The sequence below is a fragment of the Myxocyprinus asiaticus genome, chromosome 40 (assembly GCF_019703515.2).
Source record: "Myxocyprinus asiaticus isolate MX2 ecotype Aquarium Trade chromosome 40, UBuf_Myxa_2, whole genome shotgun sequence".
Taxonomy (NCBI): Eukaryota; Metazoa; Chordata; class Actinopteri; order Cypriniformes; family Catostomidae; genus Myxocyprinus; species Myxocyprinus asiaticus.
Genome location: NC_059383.1, coordinates 103,905 through 123,962, shown reverse-complemented (window position 1 = coordinate 123,962; position 20,058 = coordinate 103,905). Strand labels below are relative to the sequence as shown.

Genomic DNA, 20,058 nt, shown 5'->3' with positions numbered 1-20,058 from the left:
CGAGCTGCTCTTCAGAATACCACAGGAGGACAAACGGCGCTCGGGTGCCGCAAGGAGACCCGCCACTCACAAACACACCAGCACCGGGTCTGGACTCAAGAGAACTGTGAGCAGAAAACACTTTGAGTTCACATGTCTGATGTTCTGATGGCACTGTTCACTGATCGTGTGTGTGTGTGTGTGTGTGTGTGTGTGTGTGTGTGTGTGTGTGTTTTTTTCAGGCAGAGAGAGATGAAAAGTCTGAAAGGAAGAAACAGAAACTGGACAAGGAGGGAAAACGCTCGTCCTCTTCCCAGCAAACCATCAGCCAATCAGAGTGAGTCACAACAAACAAACGAGAAACCTACAGCCAATCTTAGAGAATGCCCCACACACACACACACACACTGCAGCTCTGTACTGATAAATGAATGAATGATAATCAGTGGAAAGTACCTCACGGTTCCACAGCGCGCACACACACTGATCACACTCACCTTCAGAACACTGTGACACACACTCTCAAGACGCTCTCATCATCATCTCTCCATCAGAGCGTTCAGGAGCAGCAGTGACATGATGAAGAGTCGTCCGACACGCAGGCCGCCTGTTCCTCACGAGCCTCAGCGAGACTCGAGACTCAAGCATCATTCAGACAGTCAACAGAAGAGAGCAGAGGCTCATGGGAAGGTTTGGCAGCTCTATCATATGAGTGTTTGAGACTGTACGTGATGTGACGCTTCAGATGTCAGCAACTGTTTTTATTTCCCAGAAACCCAGCAAGAGCCGCAGTGTGAAACCACCGCCGACGTGTTCAACTGCAGCTAAACCACGCCCACTGCTGCCGCTTCACCGCAGGTGACTGTCACTCACTGCACACACACCCATACTGTACCACTACTGCATGTGATTGACCTATGACCTCTGTTTCCCAGGCAACTCTCTGTGGAGGATCATATGAAGGAAGCCAAAAAACTGAAGCACCAAGCTGATGCCACGGTGAGTGGAACCTTGACTCCTGACCCTTGACCCTAACCCCAAACCACAGCCCTACACGCTGACTTCAACTCTGACCTTGCACCAAGTGGTTGTTTGTGTTGTGATGTTGTTCTTCAGGTGGATAAGATGTCTAAAGCCCTGAGTTACCTGGAGGCTGCACTGTCATTTGTGGAGAGTGGTGTTGCCATGGAGACTGACCCCCAGACGCCCAAATCTGCATATACCATGTTCTCTGAGACGGTTGACCTGATCAGGTGTGTGTGTGTGTGTGATATTTGCTCTCTGCTGATACTGTTTGAACTGGTTAACACATTATCGACATGTGTTTGTTCAGGTTTATATTGAAATTGAAGAATTACACGGATCCGTCTGCTGACGCTCACGAGACAGATTTCTTAGTCCTGTGGTGAGAAAATAGAAAATATTGAGGAGGTTTAGAGGACTAAACTTCATATACAGTATCTAACATATGAAATGAAGGATTAACGGTTTGTGTGTTTTTCCTGCAGTTTGCGATGTCAGTCTCTGCTGCAGATGGCGATGTTCCGCTACAAACGAGACTCGGCACTCAAATACTCCCGAACTCTCACGGATCATTTCAAAGTGTGTAAAAACAGCTCTTTATTGTTCTCTAGTTGTCTTCTCTGATGTTTTTCACTCATGCTCGCAGTCTGTGTTTATTTTCAGAGTTCATCATGTTCTGCATCTCCCTGCGTGTCTAAGTGAGTCACATCACAGATTCGTTCACACTGGAGTCCCATAATGCAGTTCTGTGTCTGATGTTCTGTGTGTTCTGTCCGCTGCAGAAGTGTCGGCTCATCCGCATCTCTGGTGAACGCTGCTGGTACTGTTGTCATTCCTCAGATCATCCAGCAGGTGGCCACGTCTTATGTTAGCATCACAACGCTGGTCCTGAGCGCTCACGAGACGTGGGATCAGGCCGAGGAACTCGCTCAAAGAGGCAGCGGTAAGAAGGGGTCAAAGGTCATAAGAAACGCCATGGACCTTTAGAAATATGGTTGTGTGATTTCTCTTAAAAAATAATATTTACAATTAAAGCAAAATAGAAACTTCCATCAAATTTAGAAAATGACTTCTGTAGTATTTAAAGGTGAAGTGTGTCATTTTTTTGGATGTTTAATGACTTTCTCGTGTCCCAGGTTAATATGGTCAGTCAGGGCTGAACACTTCAGGTGTTAGCACTGGTGCTTGTGGGCATTAGCTCAAATTAAAATCACATTATCTGATTTAAACAGTACTCCTTCTTTTCTTTCAAAGATTAAATGCCACAAGCATTGACAAATCTAATAAAACAATCAAATAGTTTGACAAGTTCTTCCTCAGTGGTGCACATCTGGCAACTTCTAAACAAAACTTAGTTACCTGATGAACTGCTAAAAACATGTGCACCCCTGAATCACAAGAGTTGCAGTCAGCCAATAAGAATGGATTTTCAGTCTGTGAATGATCTGTGGTTATTTCACGCTGTCTGAGAATGAGACTAACCCTTTTAGCATTTAGCAAATTTAACCCTCATTGAAACTTCCCTGTCTTAATTGTTTAGTCTTTTAAATGTACAGTAACTAAAACATTAGAAAGTGAAAAATAATCCACATCCATAACACATTTGATGTAATGACATATTTTTAATACTCTTAATATTCTTGTGAAGATAAATGATGGCCATTTCTAAAACTCCACCACAGAATACACACTTTCTTATTTCCTGCTTCGTAATAAACACTAATATACTAATGTGTATATATACATCATTTTTAATAAACCGTAACAATGGATATTAATAAAAACAGAGTAAAGTCTTTTGGGCTTTCGGTGGCACCATGTGAGGATTGGGCATGTGAACGGTGAGCGCTGCGCACTTTGCTAGCTTTAATACTTTTAATGACATAATCTGGTGAGATTCGATACACTCTGTTTCATAACTGTTCTATGAGGACAATATGTCAAAGAATTCAAAATCCTCGGACTCTGGAGACATTAAAAGATACTTATGTGCTCAAGCTGAAACCTCTGACAGGGACTCAGTTTGGACGGTGCAGCGGGAGAAAATCAGCGGCAACTGTCGAGCATATCGGCAATGCTGACGAAGGTCGTAGCGGACTTGGAGGATCTTTCTGAAATATATCGATCGATTACGGCCATGGAGATGAAATTCTCTGAGTTGGTTACAAGAATCAGGGATGTCGAGAAACGGATCGATTATGTGGAGTCATCGGAGAGGGAATTAGCTGCTAATCCGCTAGTGACCAAGGCAGATTTGCAGTGCATCTGGGAAAAGTTGGAAGACCTTGAGAATCGTAATCGGCGAAACAACGTCCGAATTGTTGGAATTCCAGAGAATGAAGAAGGCAGAGAATTTGTGAAATTCCTGGACTGGCTCTTCCCGTGTCACCAAGTCCTGGTTAGGTGATCTGCTGAGGGAGACAGGCCCCGATCAATTCTGGCCACATTTCTGAGATCATCTGATAAAGATCTTGTGTTACGCGAGGTGAGGAGTAAAGGAAGACTTTCAGACTACATTTTCTTGTTCCCAGACTTTATGAATTCGATGAGAGAGAAACGTGATCGGTTCAAGGAATGCAAGAAACTCTTACATCAGCGGAAGGTCGCTTTTGCTCTGATGTTTCTGGCCAAACTAAGAATAGATACTAAGGATGACCGTAAAACATTTACATGCCCACAGCATGCGATGTCATTCATAAAGTCAGTGGAGTGAGTAAGTCATGGTGTGATGCTCTCTATGCAGCCAAAATAGCCCGACTCGCTGAACATCCACTTGATTGTCCGAGGAAGCTGAGCGCCTTTTTTGTTTCATTTTGTGCTGGTTCCTCCTAGCGGCTGGAGTTTGTTTTGTGGAGTAACACTCCTTCGGGACAGTGTTGTGGATGAATCTGCTCATTCTTTGTGTTTACGCTTACTATTGGATGGAGTTTGTTTTGTGGAATATTTTTTTGCAGGACATTGGAGTGATTGGGTCATCTGCTGCATTTATGAATCAGCCGGCTATTTTTTCTAATATGTCAAAATGTCAGATGTTAATATGAGTGGATTGTCTCTCTCTGGAATGTGAATGGGTTGGGGCACCCCATAAAAAGAAGGAAGGTTATTTCTCTTCTTAAACATAAGAAATATGATATAGTGTTTCTTATAGAAATGCATCTTTCCCTGCAGGAAGTTGAAAAATTAGGAAGCATTTAAAATTTGTTAATGACAAAAGAGTAAAACTCTTATCTGCCGACCACTAATATAAATCGGCTATTTGAGGAACGCATCACATGGTGTTTTCATGGAGTGAGAGATCACCATCTTTAAGCTCATTCTGTACAAATCAAACACTGAGATACTCACAGACTCCAGGGCAAACAGAATAATATCTAGTTTTTATTTGATCACCTCTTAGTTTCTGCTGTGTAGCACATAATGAGGGAATGTAACCTCAATCCTAAAAGGCATTCATGATGATACGTTAAAGTTTGAGTGCTCAAGATTTCTCAATAGTGAACATCAGACTCATTTTATTTGCAATGCTGTTAATCGTTCAAGCGCTAGAAATGAAACGTATCTCAGACATGTGAATGGGTTAAAATTTCTGTTTGCATGTTTGAATGTTTAATGGTTTATGCTACACACAGCTGTACAGTGTGACAATCAACTATAAGCAAGCCATCTGTTTATTTGACTTCCTCAAGAATGTGAACACTGTTTTCAATCTCTGTGTCTGTTTGAACCCAAAACAACAACTCTGAGTCAACTAATGGTGTGAGTTTGGGGCGGGACTATCTGTTTGTTTGACCAATGGCAGATGAGGGGAGTGTTTGGAAAAATAGTCAATATTTTTGCAGTTCCATCTGATGATGCTAGTGGAGTAGAAATGACACTTCAGCTTTAAAGAATGATTGACATCATAAAAACAGCTTATTTAACTGTTAATTACCTGCGAGTGTGTGTGTGTGTGTTCTTCCTGCCAGTGTTTAATGAAGTGTTGTTGTCGTGTTTGTGCAGGTTTACTGATAGAGCTGGATTGTGTTGTTGGTCGTCTGAGTCTCATGTCCTCCATGACTTCATTACTGCAGTACACTCGACACGGACTGTTCTGGATCAGACTCGACACTCACAACTCGCTCTGATGTCACACTTCATCTTCAGTCGGTGAGCAGCAGATGATTCACAAGCACTTAGTCCTGAGACACTGATGAGCCTCACGTGAGATCTGTGAGAACAACACACACTTCTCTTGTGTGTGAGCACTGTTATTGATTCACACAGTGATTTCAGGCTCGTCGTTCTGCGGTCCTTTTTCTTCAACACTGAACGGCGTCTCTCAATGTTCCTGTAGATTCTCACACTGTCTTTATTTTGTGTTTCCTTGAGTTGATCAAATGTGAGTGTGTGAAGGTTTGACATGTGAAACAGTATATTTAATTTCTAGCGTTTATATCACACATGACCTTTGACCCTTTACGGAAATAATGAAATTGATGTCACAGGAAACGATGCTGCTGATGTTTGTGGTTGAAGCCACTTTAAACCAGAGCTTCTTAAATGACCTCTGAATTGAGTGCTTGCACAGTTTTAAACACTTTAGTTAGAAGAGATTTTCTCATGATTATCAGCATTCTCTCTTATTGAAATTATCACTATCATCCGGTTGGCTAAATGTGTTTTTGTCTCATTTGTGTAGCGGGTGAATGTGTGTGTGTGTGTGTGTGTGTGGATATTAGTAGTTTAATTCATGAACAAGTGTAGAATTGATTCTCTGTGAATTCACAAATGATTTCAGCTTCCAGCCTGTTGATTGGTCAAGTAACTTGTGTTGCTGTAGACCGTTACTCCTCATTGGTCAAATCCTTTGGCACTTAAACAGGACTCGGAGTACTTCCTGCGTCCATCAGTATTTTCTTTAGGAAGCATTTGAGTCGCCGCTGGAAAACAGTGAGAAACTCTCTCGAAATATCAATATGAAAATTGATTTTTGGATTGTTCTTCTGTAAAGGAAACTTCTGTCTGATGATCTTAAATAGACAATTTTTCCCAGGTTTCCTCTGAACTGTGAGTTTCTTTGATTTATGATGGGTCAAAAATCCTTGACAATCAGGGTTTTCCTTAGATGCCTTTTCTAATTGTATTCATTTATTTTTTTTGGGAGGGGTTGAATAAAGCTTGACTGAATTTGGGTTTCCTGACGTGTTTCCAAAGATGCCATTTTTGTAGTTTGGATGTGTTGGGACAGGAAGTGTGTAGTGACTCAGCACCGCCTCTTCCTGCTGCCAGTCGAAGCTTTGCTTTATTTAATAAAGTTTTGGGAAATGTAAATGTTTCTCATTATGTTTTATAAATTCAGAAATGTAAAAGAAGTGCATATTTATTTCAAATTCATTTCAAGAAACTGTACATAAAATAAACATTACCACATCAAAGCATCTGTGCATATTTTAACAATTTACAACATGAACAAGAATACAAACTAACAAACGCTCAGTAAGAAATTAGTGTCTCAGTGTTGAACAAGTGTTGTAGTTTCTGTACAGAAGTGGATGAATTGTACGCGCTTCACGAGTCGCGTTCTCCACTGATGTTTGGGTTTGTGAACGCCGGCTGGGAAAAGGTTTAAAGAAGCACAAGTCAGTTTAGATGCTGAAAAATTAACTATTGAAACGAACCTTTTTCATCAACCATTTTTTGTTTTGTTTTCAGGTTTTACAGCTTTGGCTAGACAGATTCATCAAGTCAATCTGGTTAAACTTACACGTCAGTATTCTTGGTGTTTTGTTTGAAGATGATGTCACCTGTTTTTTTCTCAGGTGGACATATTTAATAAGAAATGCTTTATTTTGAAACTCGCCAATTGGTCAGTTGGTATGAATACATCTCTGTTATCATCTGTCACTTAATCTGAAAACAAGAGGAAGATGTTAGCAGCACTTTCACATCTTCACATATTTAGTGTTAATGATGTGAACGTACACTGACGGTGTCGGCACATGAAGCCTCCCTTCACAATCATCAGATGATCAGTGGATCTGCTGCTATGCAGACAATCAGTGATGGACAACTGCAGACAGTACAAATCACCAATACTGTGAGACTGGCGTACATGAATGATCTCTGGTCTGGCCGATCCTAACGTTGTGGTACTTGGTGTAGTTGATGTTCCTGATGAATTCCACATCAGCGCGTGAATCGAGGCTAAATCGGCTCTGACGTTCTCCTGGCATAAGTGTCGCACCTCCGGCCAAGAGAAGACCACTTTTCCGTCGTACACAAAGTAGCAGTGACGTCCGGATCACCACCAACCCGGCAGGCACTTCCCCTAACCCATTAGCAGCTATGATAAGAAAGGAGGATGATTTTCCAGGGGTGGTCGTCAGAGGTGTGGCGCATAAGCTTCTGCTTTACGTAGATTATATTTTATTATTCGTCTCTGAACCTACTAGATCTGTGCCTTGCCTCCACAGAATTATTAATTCCTTTTGTAAATTCTCAGGATACAGGGTTAATTGGTCTAAATCTGAAGCTTTGGCGCTGACAGCGTACTGTCCAGTAACATTTTTCAGCCGGGTGCCTTCCAGTGGCCCAAACAGGGCATTAAGTATTTGGGGATTTTATTCCCAACAAATTTGTCTGATTTAGTCAGTTAATTTTGACCCTTTAATAAAAAGTTTTTCGAGTGATGTGGGCAGGTGGGCTTCATTATATTTATCGATGATTGGGAAGGTTAATGTTATTAAAATGAACTGTATTCCAAAATTCAACTACCTGCTACAGTCTCTCCCTGTAGATGTCCCCCTCTCTCATTTCAAGCAATTTGATAGCATAGCGAAGTCCTTCATTTGGAACGGAAAGTGTCCCAGGTTACATTTCAGTAAGTTACATAGGCCGATTGATAAAGGTGGGCTAGGTCTACCCAAGATTTTGTTTTATTATTATGCGTTTGGTCTCAGGCATTTGGCTCATTGGTTGCTTCCACCTGAGAGAGCCCCTTCCTGGTTTTGTATTGAACAGGAAGTTCTTGCCCCTATTTTGCCATCTCAAAGCCTTTCTATCAAACTAACTGGAGAAGTTAAGTTACACCCCATTATCTCGCATTTGCACTCGATATGGACAAAAGTGTCCTTATGCAATTAAAGATTTTACATTGATTCTATTGGACCCCCTCTAGATTGTATAGTCTTGGTCTTAAAGACACACCCACCTGCTGGCGATGCCAATCAGAAGATGGGGACACAATTAATGTTTTTTGGTGGTGTGTTAAGATCCAAGAATTTTGGTTGAGGGTTCAGAGTTTTATGTGTGACGTATTGGGCACTAAAATTGTATTTTGCCCCAGACTCTATATTTTAGGTGATGGGCTAAAATAATAGTGGGGGTTAAATATTGATTCTGTTTGTATATGTTTTGCTTTTCTTTGTTTAATAGATAAATCAATAAAAAATGTTAATCATATAAAAATACAAATATATCTGCAAGCAACAATTACGGAGCCAAACACACCGACAATAACAGTGGCAAAGATAATCACCAGAGATAGAGTAATTAAAGTGGTTTTAAAAGCCATCAGTAAAATTACTTGAAATGTGAATAAAACTGTTTATACATTTTGACTCATAGGTGGCGCTGTTTCCAAATTGATATGGCATTGTCAGGACATGGTTGCAATGACACATGCACAGTTTCAAGTCAATATGTTAAAGCATTCCTGCCTCAGATCCTTTTTGGCATCTTGCCATCAAGTTCTTTGTGGGTCCTAATGCCCCAGTATAGTGACGGGGACACTATGCTGTAAAAAGGCACTGTCCTTCAGATGAGCTGTTAAACCGAAGCCCTGACTTTCTGTGGTCATTAAAAACCCCAGGGCACTTCTCGTAAAAGAGTAGGGGTGTAACCCTGGTGTCCTGGCCAAATCCCCTCATTGGCCCTTCTCAATCATGGCCTCCTAATAATCCCCATCCATTAATTGGCTCTATCACTCTACTCTCTCCTCTCCACCAACAGCTGGTGTGTGATGAGTGTACTGGCACACTATGGCTGCTGTTGCATCATCCAGGTGGATGCTGCACACTGGTGGAGGTTGAGGAGAGTCCCCTGTTCATTGTGTAAAGCACTGAGTGTAGTGTCAGAAAAGCACTATACAAATGTAACGTTCATTTGGCCTCCTTGGTATGCTCACCATTGAATTCTTTGATAAGCTAAATTAATATGGTTTGGTCTATCAAAAAGATTTTGATCAATTTTTCTCATGAGTGTCCCTAGATAATTCACACCAAATTTAGCAAATCAGACATACGGTTTTCAGAACATTCGAACTGAAATTGAAACCATGGTGTCCACTCGACTTGGTTCAAATGTTATTAGCATGAACATAAGTGCAAATTTGAAATGTTGGTGGTGCTAGAGGGACAGAGATAGAGACCCCAAATTTGCTATATTATATGTTCAAACTGTCCTTTATCAGTGTGCCAAATTTCATAACTTTTCTCCAAATGTTTCTATGGGCTTCCAAGAAGAAAATGAAGAAGAAAACTAACAGATGCAATAGATGCCCATGCACCGAAGAGCTTGGCCCCTGATAAGATGAATAATAAGAAGATCAGTACAAAAACAACAGGGTTCCAGCTAAAAAAAATTAACAACAAAATCAAACCTGCAGCATATAGAAAACTGCTAATGACTAAGATTTGAGACTCTCCGTCAGAGAATACGTGTGATTATACTGATCATGAGTGAATCTCACTAGAGTGGAGAATCCGATCCAGAGGTCAAAGGCCGAGAAGTCCAGTCGACCTGTCACATACTGTTCCTCCTCAGCAGAAGTGATTGACACTAAGTCTCCGCCCTCTCGGACAGTCACTGTGAGCCGCCTCCCAGCTCTTCCTAAGCCCCGTCCTCCGCTTGAGACAAACTGATCCCAGCCGTTGCCCGTGTCACACAGTGGCGCTGGATTAGCTACACAAACACAAAACAAATACACGTAAATCTATGTGGGTGATTAAGTTCATATATAAATAATAAACTATATATAAATACGGGTTATACGTTCGGTTTGGACGTTTGCAGATATACTGTCGTCTGACTGTGCAAGTTTCTTCATTCCACCTGCCTTGATTGGCACCCAGAACCTGACCACTTCATTATCTGCCCAGTTATCAAGCTGACCCTCCTTTCAATACCTAACACACACACATACATACACAAACACACACACACACACACACACATACACAAACACACACACACATTAAACACACAAACACACACACATTAAACACACATAAACACACACACACACACACACTTACACAAACACACACACACATTAAACACACACACATTACACACACAAACAAACACACACACATTAAACACACACATACACACACACAAACACATACACAAACACACACACACATTAAACACACATACACACTCACTCACTCACACACTCTCACACACACACACACACACACACCCTAACCCTAAATCTAACCCATCCAGAGCCGTGTTTAACCCACATATTACCTCAGTTTATTCCAGTTGGTAGATGGGTGGGGGGATGATCTACCAATAGGAACATGACACATCTAACAAGAAAAAAAATCCTAACCCTAACCTAACCCTCACCTAACCCTCACCTTACCCCTAACTCACAGGTAACCCTCTTACTCTTAGAGAGGAGAGAGTAAATCTGGAGAAACATTCCATCAGTGGATCACAGACAATCAGCAGTTTTTATAGTAATTGTAGTTTGTTCATAGAGGAACAGATTAAAGTGTTTTAGGAAGTACAATGACACCGATACAGAGCAAACGTTGCATTTGTGTTTACACTGATTATATCACAGCGTCCACATGTACAACGACAAATAAAACAACAACTGTACTGTACGTCAATATAACAACAGTGTTGAATTCACTTGTTCATTCTGTTGCCTTTGAAATGTGGATATTTTCATGGTGATAATTCATTTTATAACCTTCTGACAGCACATATTAAAATCTGCTGCCTCTGTCACGCTTTAACACTTTCTACTATTACAAAAGTGTCAGCAAACAGTAAAATGAGTAACTATAACACTTGTTACTCAACACTGTCGGATATTCACCAGATTCTGCAGATTAACACTTCAGATATTTCTTACATTCACATTACAGTGAGAAATGTCATGAAATTATATTATATACTAACATAAACATACTTAAATATGAACTGTATTTCCATGAACTAATGATCTGTTATTTAATATAGAATTATGTTAATGAGCATCACAGGTTTAATGAATGAAGGAAACGTGTTTGTGACTATTTAATTCAAGAAAATAAACAACAATAGATCAAGATTTACTCGCACAAGGAAAATCTGAATGAAATAAATTCATGTTGAGCAAAACATTAAACATACAGATGGATGAAAACACAAAAGCCTTTAGTTAACTTTAGTTTAAAGAAATATGTCAAATAAACTGCATTTAAATCAGATTAAACTGCATTCTGAGCCTGTCTGGAGATTTTTATGTGCCTGTTATAACTGTATAAAATCACGTTCAAGTCTGTATTTTCTAATATAAAATATATTTCAACCATATCAACATTTTAACAGCAGTTCTCAAATATATTTCATATGTCACAGAATACACAAAGACAGCATCAATATCAGCTGAACACATCTAATATTTAATATTCTGAAGTTGGTTTCAGATAAGACTCATCATACTGAAAACACAAAGATTATCTATAAAAACTCACTGCATGTCCAATCAACTGTTCTTTAAATATGGCCAAAGATGGAGCAGTAAATACATCATACATAAAAGCAAATGCAATAAAATCCACCCTGAAAAAATCAGCATATATTAATACACAAAAGCGGCATAAATCCTGTCGGAGCTTCTCTTTCAGACTGCAGTTTAACCTCTAGTTTGGCAGTGAAAAACACGAGATCTTTTCTCTCAACACAAATCAAAAGCTAAAAACACACGAGAACTTCTGCAGAGTCCCGTTAAAAACAGAAACCGTAAAATCATCTGTGATTTCTTCAGCTTTACAGACCCGCTATATGAATATAGTTTATATAATTCAATACTTTATATCATAAACGTGAGTCAGAATGGAAGAATCACTTTAATTAAGTCACTAAATCTGTCACATACTGAACGTGTTCCTGCAGTGCTCACACGTCTTTAACGTGTTTATGATTGTACACTCGCAAACAAACACCACGGCTACACACTGCCAAGAATCTGTTCATTCAGTGTCTTGAAGTCACAAAATAGTCTGTGAGATTTTTAAGCATATAAAGTGCTTCTTAAACACAAGAAATCCTCACACGATGAGCTGCCGGTGTCGTCCATTGATCTCTCGAGAACTTCAGACACATTCAGATCCAGTAAATCTCACCATCATACAGGAGGAGTGATCAGATAGATACGCCGGGTGTTTCCAGGTTGAAGTTAGCAAGTAAACTGGTATCACGTCATTACGGCTACATGCAGTCAGCGACATTACTGGAGCCCTGACCGACATCTCGAATCTGACTGATGTGTGTGGAACAGACGGCGACCCCTGAGCCGGCCCGACAGTGAGACACAGAGCCCACCAACTCCCATCTAATGAAACACACACACACACACACACACACACACACACACACACAAATCAATTCTTCAGCTGACTCAAATCACTTCTGAACTTCAGTACAAATCTTGATATTCTCACCTGTTCATTCGGGGCTCAAACGCTTCCACTGTATTCAGATAAATGTTTCCATTGTGCCCGCCCACTGCAAAGACACGCCCCATCACTGTGGCAACACCGACTCCACCCCTGGGCGTGGTCAACTCCGCAACATACGCCCAGCGGTGCATTCTGGGATCAAACCGCTCGACGGAGCTCAATGGAGAATTATCATCAAAACCACCTTCAAACACACACAACACACAAACACACATGCAAACGCACACGCGCAAACACACACACACACACACAATACATGAAGCTCAAGACTGTTTGATTATTGTTATTACATTTCTCAATCAATAATCAACATCTATATTAATTATTTCAAGACCAAATTCAAATTCTGAACTTTACCGACAACATAAAGGCACCCGTTGAGCTCACTGACGCCGTTTCCGGCGCGTCGCTGGCCCATTTCTCTCACGTCCGTCCATTTGTTCAGATGAGGATCGAACCGCTCAACGCTGCACAACGACGCAACGCCGTCATTTCCACCAACTGCATAAACATAACCCTGACAGAGACATCACATGACTAAATGGGTCATTATGAATTTATTTCATTTATACTTTAACCTCACAAAACTCATGAAACTATTATCCTCTAAAAAGAAGAGAATATTATTAAAGAGAAGAAACAAGACGAGAGAATAGACCAGATGAGAAAAGATAAGAGACAAGAAAAGAGATGAGAAGAGATAAAAATGAGAGAGACTAGGAAAGGAGAAGAAACGAGACTTAAATGCTCAGGTTTGTGAATATTGTGTTGAGTGTTCTTCGTCTTTCGTACCCCGAGCGCCACAGACCCGACGCCTCCTCTGGGTGTGTTCATCGGGGCGACGGCGCTCCAGCGATCCGACTCGATATCATAACGCTCCACATCATTAAAACAGGAGTTATCGTCCAGACCACCGATGGCGTAGATGGGACCCCCGAGAGCAGCCAGTGCGATCCCCCTCCTGATCAAACACAACATCTCGTATTAAAAAGACAATCAACCTCTGCAGTGTCAACTACTTCCTGTTGAGAGTTCAAGAGGAAATAAACACACGACATGAGAGCAGTGAATGTTTTAGGTACCGTTTTGTGTTCATCGATGCTTTCATCATCCACTTATTAATGTGCGGATCAAACATCTCCATGTTCCCGAGGTGCTCGTTGCCGTCATGACCTCCGACAGCGTAAACTTTCCCTGGAATTGATCAATGACTGTAAACAGTTTCCAGTGTGGACATGAATTCACTGGTTCAGTTCTGTCAGTCTGTGTCCCTCATTCAACTTGATCAGATTCATTTTAATCCAACCGTACTGAGATCATTCTGTACTGATGTTTAACACATGCACACTAAAGGACACATTTAAGATCAACTGAATATTTGCACCTTTGACCTCGTGAAGAACTGCTTCTGTGTCTCACCTGCCACTGAAATCACGCCCACGTGTCGCCGTCTGCTGTTCATTTCAGGCCCGAAGAACCAGCTGTTTTTACTGACGGAGTAACACTCGATGCTGCGGAACGGATCGCCAGAACCGCCCCGGCCCCCCACACAGAACAGCACACCTGTCAGAGGTCAAAGGGTTACAGCCATCTGTCAATGGTCATGCTACACCTGGAGTGACACAAAGAACAACTAAACAGTGGATTCTCACCTGCGGTGTGTTTGCGTGGTGTCGTACGGACGGAATATTTAAAGTCCGGAACGCTCTTGTTGCTGAGGTGCAGGTGATAATTCCTGGCTTCATCTAGAAGGTCTCTGCAGTTCAAGTTGGCTTTGATCATTTCCTCTTTAGCGACGGTAGCCGTGAGGAAATCCACTGGCAGCAAAGGAAGACGAACCTGCACGAGAGAAACCATCAGACTGATCCGATCGGAATACAACCAAACACAAACTACTGGACTGAACAAATGATCATATGTGCGCAGTGTTGGGTAAATTATGCAAAATGCAATCCACAATAAATGAATTTGTAATCAGATTACTGACTTTACTGATTACTTCATCGTGAACATAATCACATTAAAAATGACTTCTAAGTAACAGATGTACATGTAGATGTTTTACATGTATTGTACATAAATAATATAACCCAAGTAGCACACTTGCATGTAAATATATAATAAACTAACAGAAACATGAGGGCGTTTCAATAAATAAGGTGAAATGAGCAAAGCTGTCAGCCATGCTGACATGTGGCCAACAGGTGATCTGTCTGTGGCGCTGTGCCTAATCTCACCTGGCATATTCACCTACTCAAGAGGTGATGTGACCTTATTTATCAAAACGCCCCAATAGAAACCAACGTTCTCATCAGAGGTCTGAGCGTCCAACCTGAGACACGATCTGATCGAGCCAGATGTCGTGGTGTTTGGGGTTCGATTTGAGCCACTTCACGGCGGCGTTGTACACTTGAGTTTCAGACTGAATGTTGAGGTCACTGGAGGACAGGAGCGTTTTCAGGTGCTGCGGAGAGACACTGATGAAATCTTCACACTCCACTACCTCGCTGAAATGTTCACACGCGTAACGGTCGGCCATGTCCATCAGATCCACTCTGTTGTGACTCTCTGCAAACGTGCGAACCGCCAGACAGTTCGACGGGTGAAAATGAGCTTTCATGTACTCGCAGCAGGCGCGTGCGATCAGCTCCACCTGCAGGATACACGCGGCGTACAGCAGCGGCTGAACGTTATCCACCGTCAGCGTCAGTCGCGAGGAGTAGGCGAAGCGCACCAGGTCCTGGATGGCGTCGGCGTCGAAATCGCGGATCTCAATCAGGTCCTGTTTGGCCTCGGCCATGTCTGAGAGGAACATGGCACGGAAGTACGGCACGACGCAGGCCAGAACGAGTTTGTGACATGGTATCAATCTGTTCCCCACCTGCAGTGAAAACAGCAGACAAACATTTGATCCGAACAGACAGCTGAATGTTATTGGATGTTATTCTGACATCACAGTGGTGTTGAGATACCTTCAGCGTGACGTCACAGAGCTCTCCGTTCTCATAGAACTGCCAGAGAGAATGATGGAAATCTTTCCAGGCCTCCTGAGCTTCAAACAAGAATGATCCGTCCACCTCGCCTGCGCTGTCATGCGGCTGCGACAAGCTTTTCTGCTGCGGTCCATGTTCAGGAACCATGTCTCGCTCACACACACCAACACCTGCACACACAGCTGTTACAGACACCATACACAACACAGTGTGTGTATTAATCTGATAGATCACTTACTGATATCAAAGTGAATAATCACAGACAAGAAGCTCATAAACACACATAAATGACATGCTGTTAGTTGTGTGTGTGTGTGTGTTAAACATTCTTCTGAATGAACTCAGTTTGTCCACACACACACACAGTAGGGCTGGGCGATAGGACAATGTATTCGGATATTGACGATGTCTTACAAAGATCCTGATGCCAATTGCAAACAGACAACGATTGACAAAATCAGCAAATGTGACGAGTCTGAATCCAGTTCACAAGCTCCTCGTCCAAATGTATTTCATGCGCAGGTATTTTTGCTCATCTACCCGCAACAGGCGGCGACCTGTAAGACATCTCGAAACGCTGTTAGTCACAAAGATACGCGCTTGAAGAAACACACGTTATTATATTTAGAAGAACAGACAAAAGAAAAGCCGTCAATGCTCGTGTCTGATTCGCTGTTTGTTCAGAGGCGTGCAGCACGGGTCTGTCGAGGAACAAGCGCATATAAAGAGTTTCTCCGTTTCATTCGCCTGAAAACTGTTTGCAAGAATAACGTCATCTATGAGAATGCTGCAAATCATCTCAGGAGGTGCTGCGAGTTTAATTCGCTTTATTTCCACATGGTTGGCATGCATTGTGAATGCAACTCTGTGGGTTCAGTAATATATATCTTTGTATTAAAGAAACAAAGACGAAAGTGATTAAATCATAAAGTAATTCAAAACACGTTCACCTTGAACCTAAAATTTTGTTTTCTTTTCTTTTCTTTAGGCAGCATTAACTGTATTACCAAAACACAAATTTAATAAGAACACACATTTGGCAGCATTATTTTGTGAACACAAGGACATTTATTAGGCTTATTTATTATGATTATTATCATCTTTACATTTATAATTGTCTTTAGGTCTTCATCTGTAGGCTATTAGTCATTTTCCACCTGTTGTCGTTGACGGATACTTGCGTGATGCAAATGGAGCCGTTGGAGACGGTAAATGTCTGGATTTGGGGAGGTGGTTAAATATGATTTTTTTATCACTTCGTAAATTAATTGCTTTTTTCGTTTCATTTAAAGTGCAATTTAAATTTAGAAATGTCTTAAGTTTATCGTGTTTAAATAAATGAATTACATTTTTAAAGCAAAAATATTCACCGACCCTCGGCAGGGGGGTTAACGATGTAATCGGTTATCGTGTGATTTTTTAAGGCGATTATCGCAAAAATATTTTTACATATCTCCCAGCCCTAACACACACAGACACACTCGCACACACACAGACACACTCGCACGCACACAGACACACTCGCACAGACACACTCACATGCACAGACACACTCGCACGCACACACGCACGCACAGACACACTCACAGACACACTCACAGACACACTCACAGACACACTCACAGACACGCACTCGCACGCAGACACGCACTCGCACGCAGACACACACGCACGCAGACACGCACTCGCACGCAGACACACACGCACGCACAGACACACTCACAGACACACGCACGCACGCACAGACAGGCTCGCACGCACAGGCACGCTCACAGACACACCCGCACGCACGCACAGACACACTCACAGACACACGCACGAACACGCACGCACAGACAGGCTCGCACGCACAGACACGCTCACAGACACACCCGCACGCATAGACGCACTCGCACGCACAGACGCACTCGAACGCACACTCACACAGACACGCTCACAGACACACCCGCAGGCACAGACGCACTCGAACGCACACTCGCAGACACGCACGCACTCACAGACACACGCACGCACTCACAGACACACACACGCACGCACAGACACACGCACAGACACACTCGCACGCACGCACAGACACACTCACGCACGCACGCACGCACACCATGATTTATTTCATGCTTTCAACAAATAAAGTCATCTCACAACACATAAAAAGATATAGATATGACGTTAATTATTTATAAGTTATTAAGCCATGTGTTTAATTCAGATATGTTTGCCTATTTTTGGTGAATATTTTACATGACACAAATATTAACCTCAAACAGCGATTAGTCGAATCAAATCTGTAATAATAATAATTTGTTTTGATACAACATTGAAGCCGTTTGTGTTCAAATCAACACAGAGGAAGTAAATCACAGTTCAGTCTCTCTGTCGGCTGCACATTAAATCACACGAAATTAAATGATATTAAAATGTGTCGATATTTTTACCTCATTTTCAACAGCAGCACATTCACACTGGACGGACCGACAGCACTTCCGGGTTTTCTTCTTCTTTTATTTTAATGGAGGACTGGTGTCATGAGCACATGCCGCCACCTACTGTTCAGTGTAATGCATCGCATTCCATGCCTTTCTCTTAATCCCTTAAAAAATAAAAAATAAAATCAAGTGTAGATCCATCAGGACCCATGTGTCAGCTACACTGAGTCCCTCTGCATCCAGACTGACACATTACAACACAAATCTGTTCTTTGATATATTTAAATTATATCCCTGAAACCTGTACTGTACATGTATTGTATTAAAACCCTGTATCTTAACCTATCTCTATTAACCTCTCTTCCTAATAGATACTCCAACTCACTATCTTTATGTCCATTATTGTTTAAATATTGTATTAATTCCCTTCTCTCATGTATATACCTTCTACATTCAAATATGACATGCGCTACAGTTTCTTTTTCTCCACAACATTCACATAAACTTCCGGGTTCTCTTCTTCTTCTTCTTCTTCTTCTTCTTCTGGGTTTTTAACGGCGGCTGACATCCAGCATATAAATGGTGCATTACCTTCTGCTCCGGAGTGTGGAACAGAGCTTAAATTCTGCCCATCAATCCTGTTTTCCTTATGAATTCAAAGAAAGTTCTACTGTTTTTCTAACTTTACATATTTGTTAATTCCTTAATACTGTACTCCTTAATTCCATTCTTCATCAACTCCTCCATCATATTTAGTGCATTCAGTAATTACATGTTTTATATTCTCCTCAACCTGACAGTATTCACACAACCCATCTTGTTTTCCTATTATTTTTAGTGTACTATTTAAATTTGAGTGTCCTAACTTTATTCTGTTGTAAACAACTTCCTCTTTCCTTGACTTACCTATATTTCCTATTTTCTGATTATGCTGTAAAGAAATCTACCCTTTGTTTAATTCTTCCACTTTCCTTGCCATTCTTCTATTGCTTTACCCCAAATTACTGCTTTAACTTCTGACTTACTTAATGCAACTTGTAATTCTATTGTTTCTCTTTGTAATGTTTGTTTTGCTAATTGATCCACCTCTTTATTTCCCTTTATACCCACATGTGCCGGAACCCATATAAACCTAATTACTGTACCCTCTCGAATTATTCTTGTATGTACTTGTAAAATTCAAACAGAATATTAAAGACTGAAACAGAGTCAGAACTTATTAAAATGTATCGTGGTTTGTGTTCCTTCTACCCACTATATAAACTCCAAAATAATTTGAACTTCCTTTTATTCATTTTATTGAACTTTCTTTCCATTTTGGTACTATAAATGCTGCTGCAGTTGTGTGATGCTCTGGATCTTTTGACCCATCTGTAAATATTTGTATATATTGGGGGTAATTAACACTGACATGGACTGAAACTTCTGTTGGTAAATCTATTTCCCCTCTTCCTGCTTTCTTTATTTCCAACATATGCATGTGTATTTGTGGTCTTATATACCCACGGTTCTGTTTCTGGGATTACAACTGTTGGGCTCATCTTGACTCTATTAATCCAGATTTCTTTTGCATATATTTTACTAGCCCATCCAAAACTATTTCTTTTATCTGTATCACCATTTTTGTAGGATGTTCCTCTTTATGCCCTTTAAGATTGACCCAGTAATGAATCATTAGCTGTTTCTAGTGGCGTTTCTCCTGTCAGAACTTGCAGAGCTGATATGGATGTTGTTTTTACTGCTCCACTGCCTCAGAGCTTGAGCTTGTATCTTATTTATTTTTTCCAATAAAGTTTTTGATGTTGACCCATATATATACTTCCATATTCAATCACAGACCTAATCGTCACATATATAGTTTTTAATGAGAAGTTTGCACCCCATTCCACTCCACTTAAACTCCTCATGATGTTT

The 20,058-nt window shown here is 41.2% G+C and overlaps 2 protein-coding genes across 3 annotated transcripts in view; one reads left to right on the top strand and one right to left on the bottom strand.

Annotated features, from left to right (window-relative positions):
• aff1 (AF4/FMR2 family, member 1) overlaps positions 1–6,865 on the top strand; it is a 20,932-nt gene extending 14,067 nt beyond the window's left edge. The window contains exons 9-19 of the mRNA XM_051680218.1: positions 1–106; positions 222–316; positions 534–669; positions 752–837; positions 915–978; positions 1,096–1,232; positions 1,313–1,384; positions 1,488–1,581; positions 1,666–1,700; positions 1,785–1,945; positions 5,002–6,865. The exon at positions 1–106 is cut by the window's left edge and continues 416 nt beyond it. Coding sequence (XP_051536178.1) covers positions 1–106; positions 222–316; positions 534–669; positions 752–837; positions 915–978; positions 1,096–1,232; positions 1,313–1,384; positions 1,488–1,581; positions 1,666–1,700; positions 1,785–1,945; positions 5,002–5,126 — 1,111 coding nt within the window. The 3' untranslated portion in view covers positions 5,127–6,865. The remainder of the gene's footprint in view (positions 107–221; positions 317–533; positions 670–751; positions 838–914; positions 979–1,095; positions 1,233–1,312; positions 1,385–1,487; positions 1,582–1,665; positions 1,701–1,784; positions 1,946–5,001) is intronic.
• Positions 6,866–11,285: 4,420 nt separating this feature from the next.
• LOC127430455 (kelch-like protein 8) lies at positions 11,286–18,652 on the bottom strand. 2 transcript variants are annotated; one of them, XM_051680225.1, is made up of 10 exons: positions 18,154–18,652; positions 15,698–15,900; positions 15,058–15,606; positions 14,378–14,564; positions 14,145–14,288; positions 13,808–13,919; positions 13,518–13,686; positions 13,083–13,242; positions 12,708–12,909; positions 11,286–12,598 (listed from the first exon to the last, which is right to left on the bottom strand). In XM_051680225.1, exons 2-10 carry the CDS (start codon positions 15,863–15,865, stop codon positions 12,475–12,477), a joined length of 1,815 nt encoding a protein of 604 aa, XP_051536185.1. In that variant the 5' UTR covers positions 15,866–15,900; positions 18,154–18,652; the 3' UTR covers positions 11,286–12,474. The 2 variants fall into 2 exon arrangements, with proteins under 2 accessions (XP_051536185.1, XP_051536186.1); XM_051680226.1 differs by having other exon boundaries at positions 15,698–15,888.
• Positions 18,653–20,058: the final 1,406 nt, after the last annotated feature.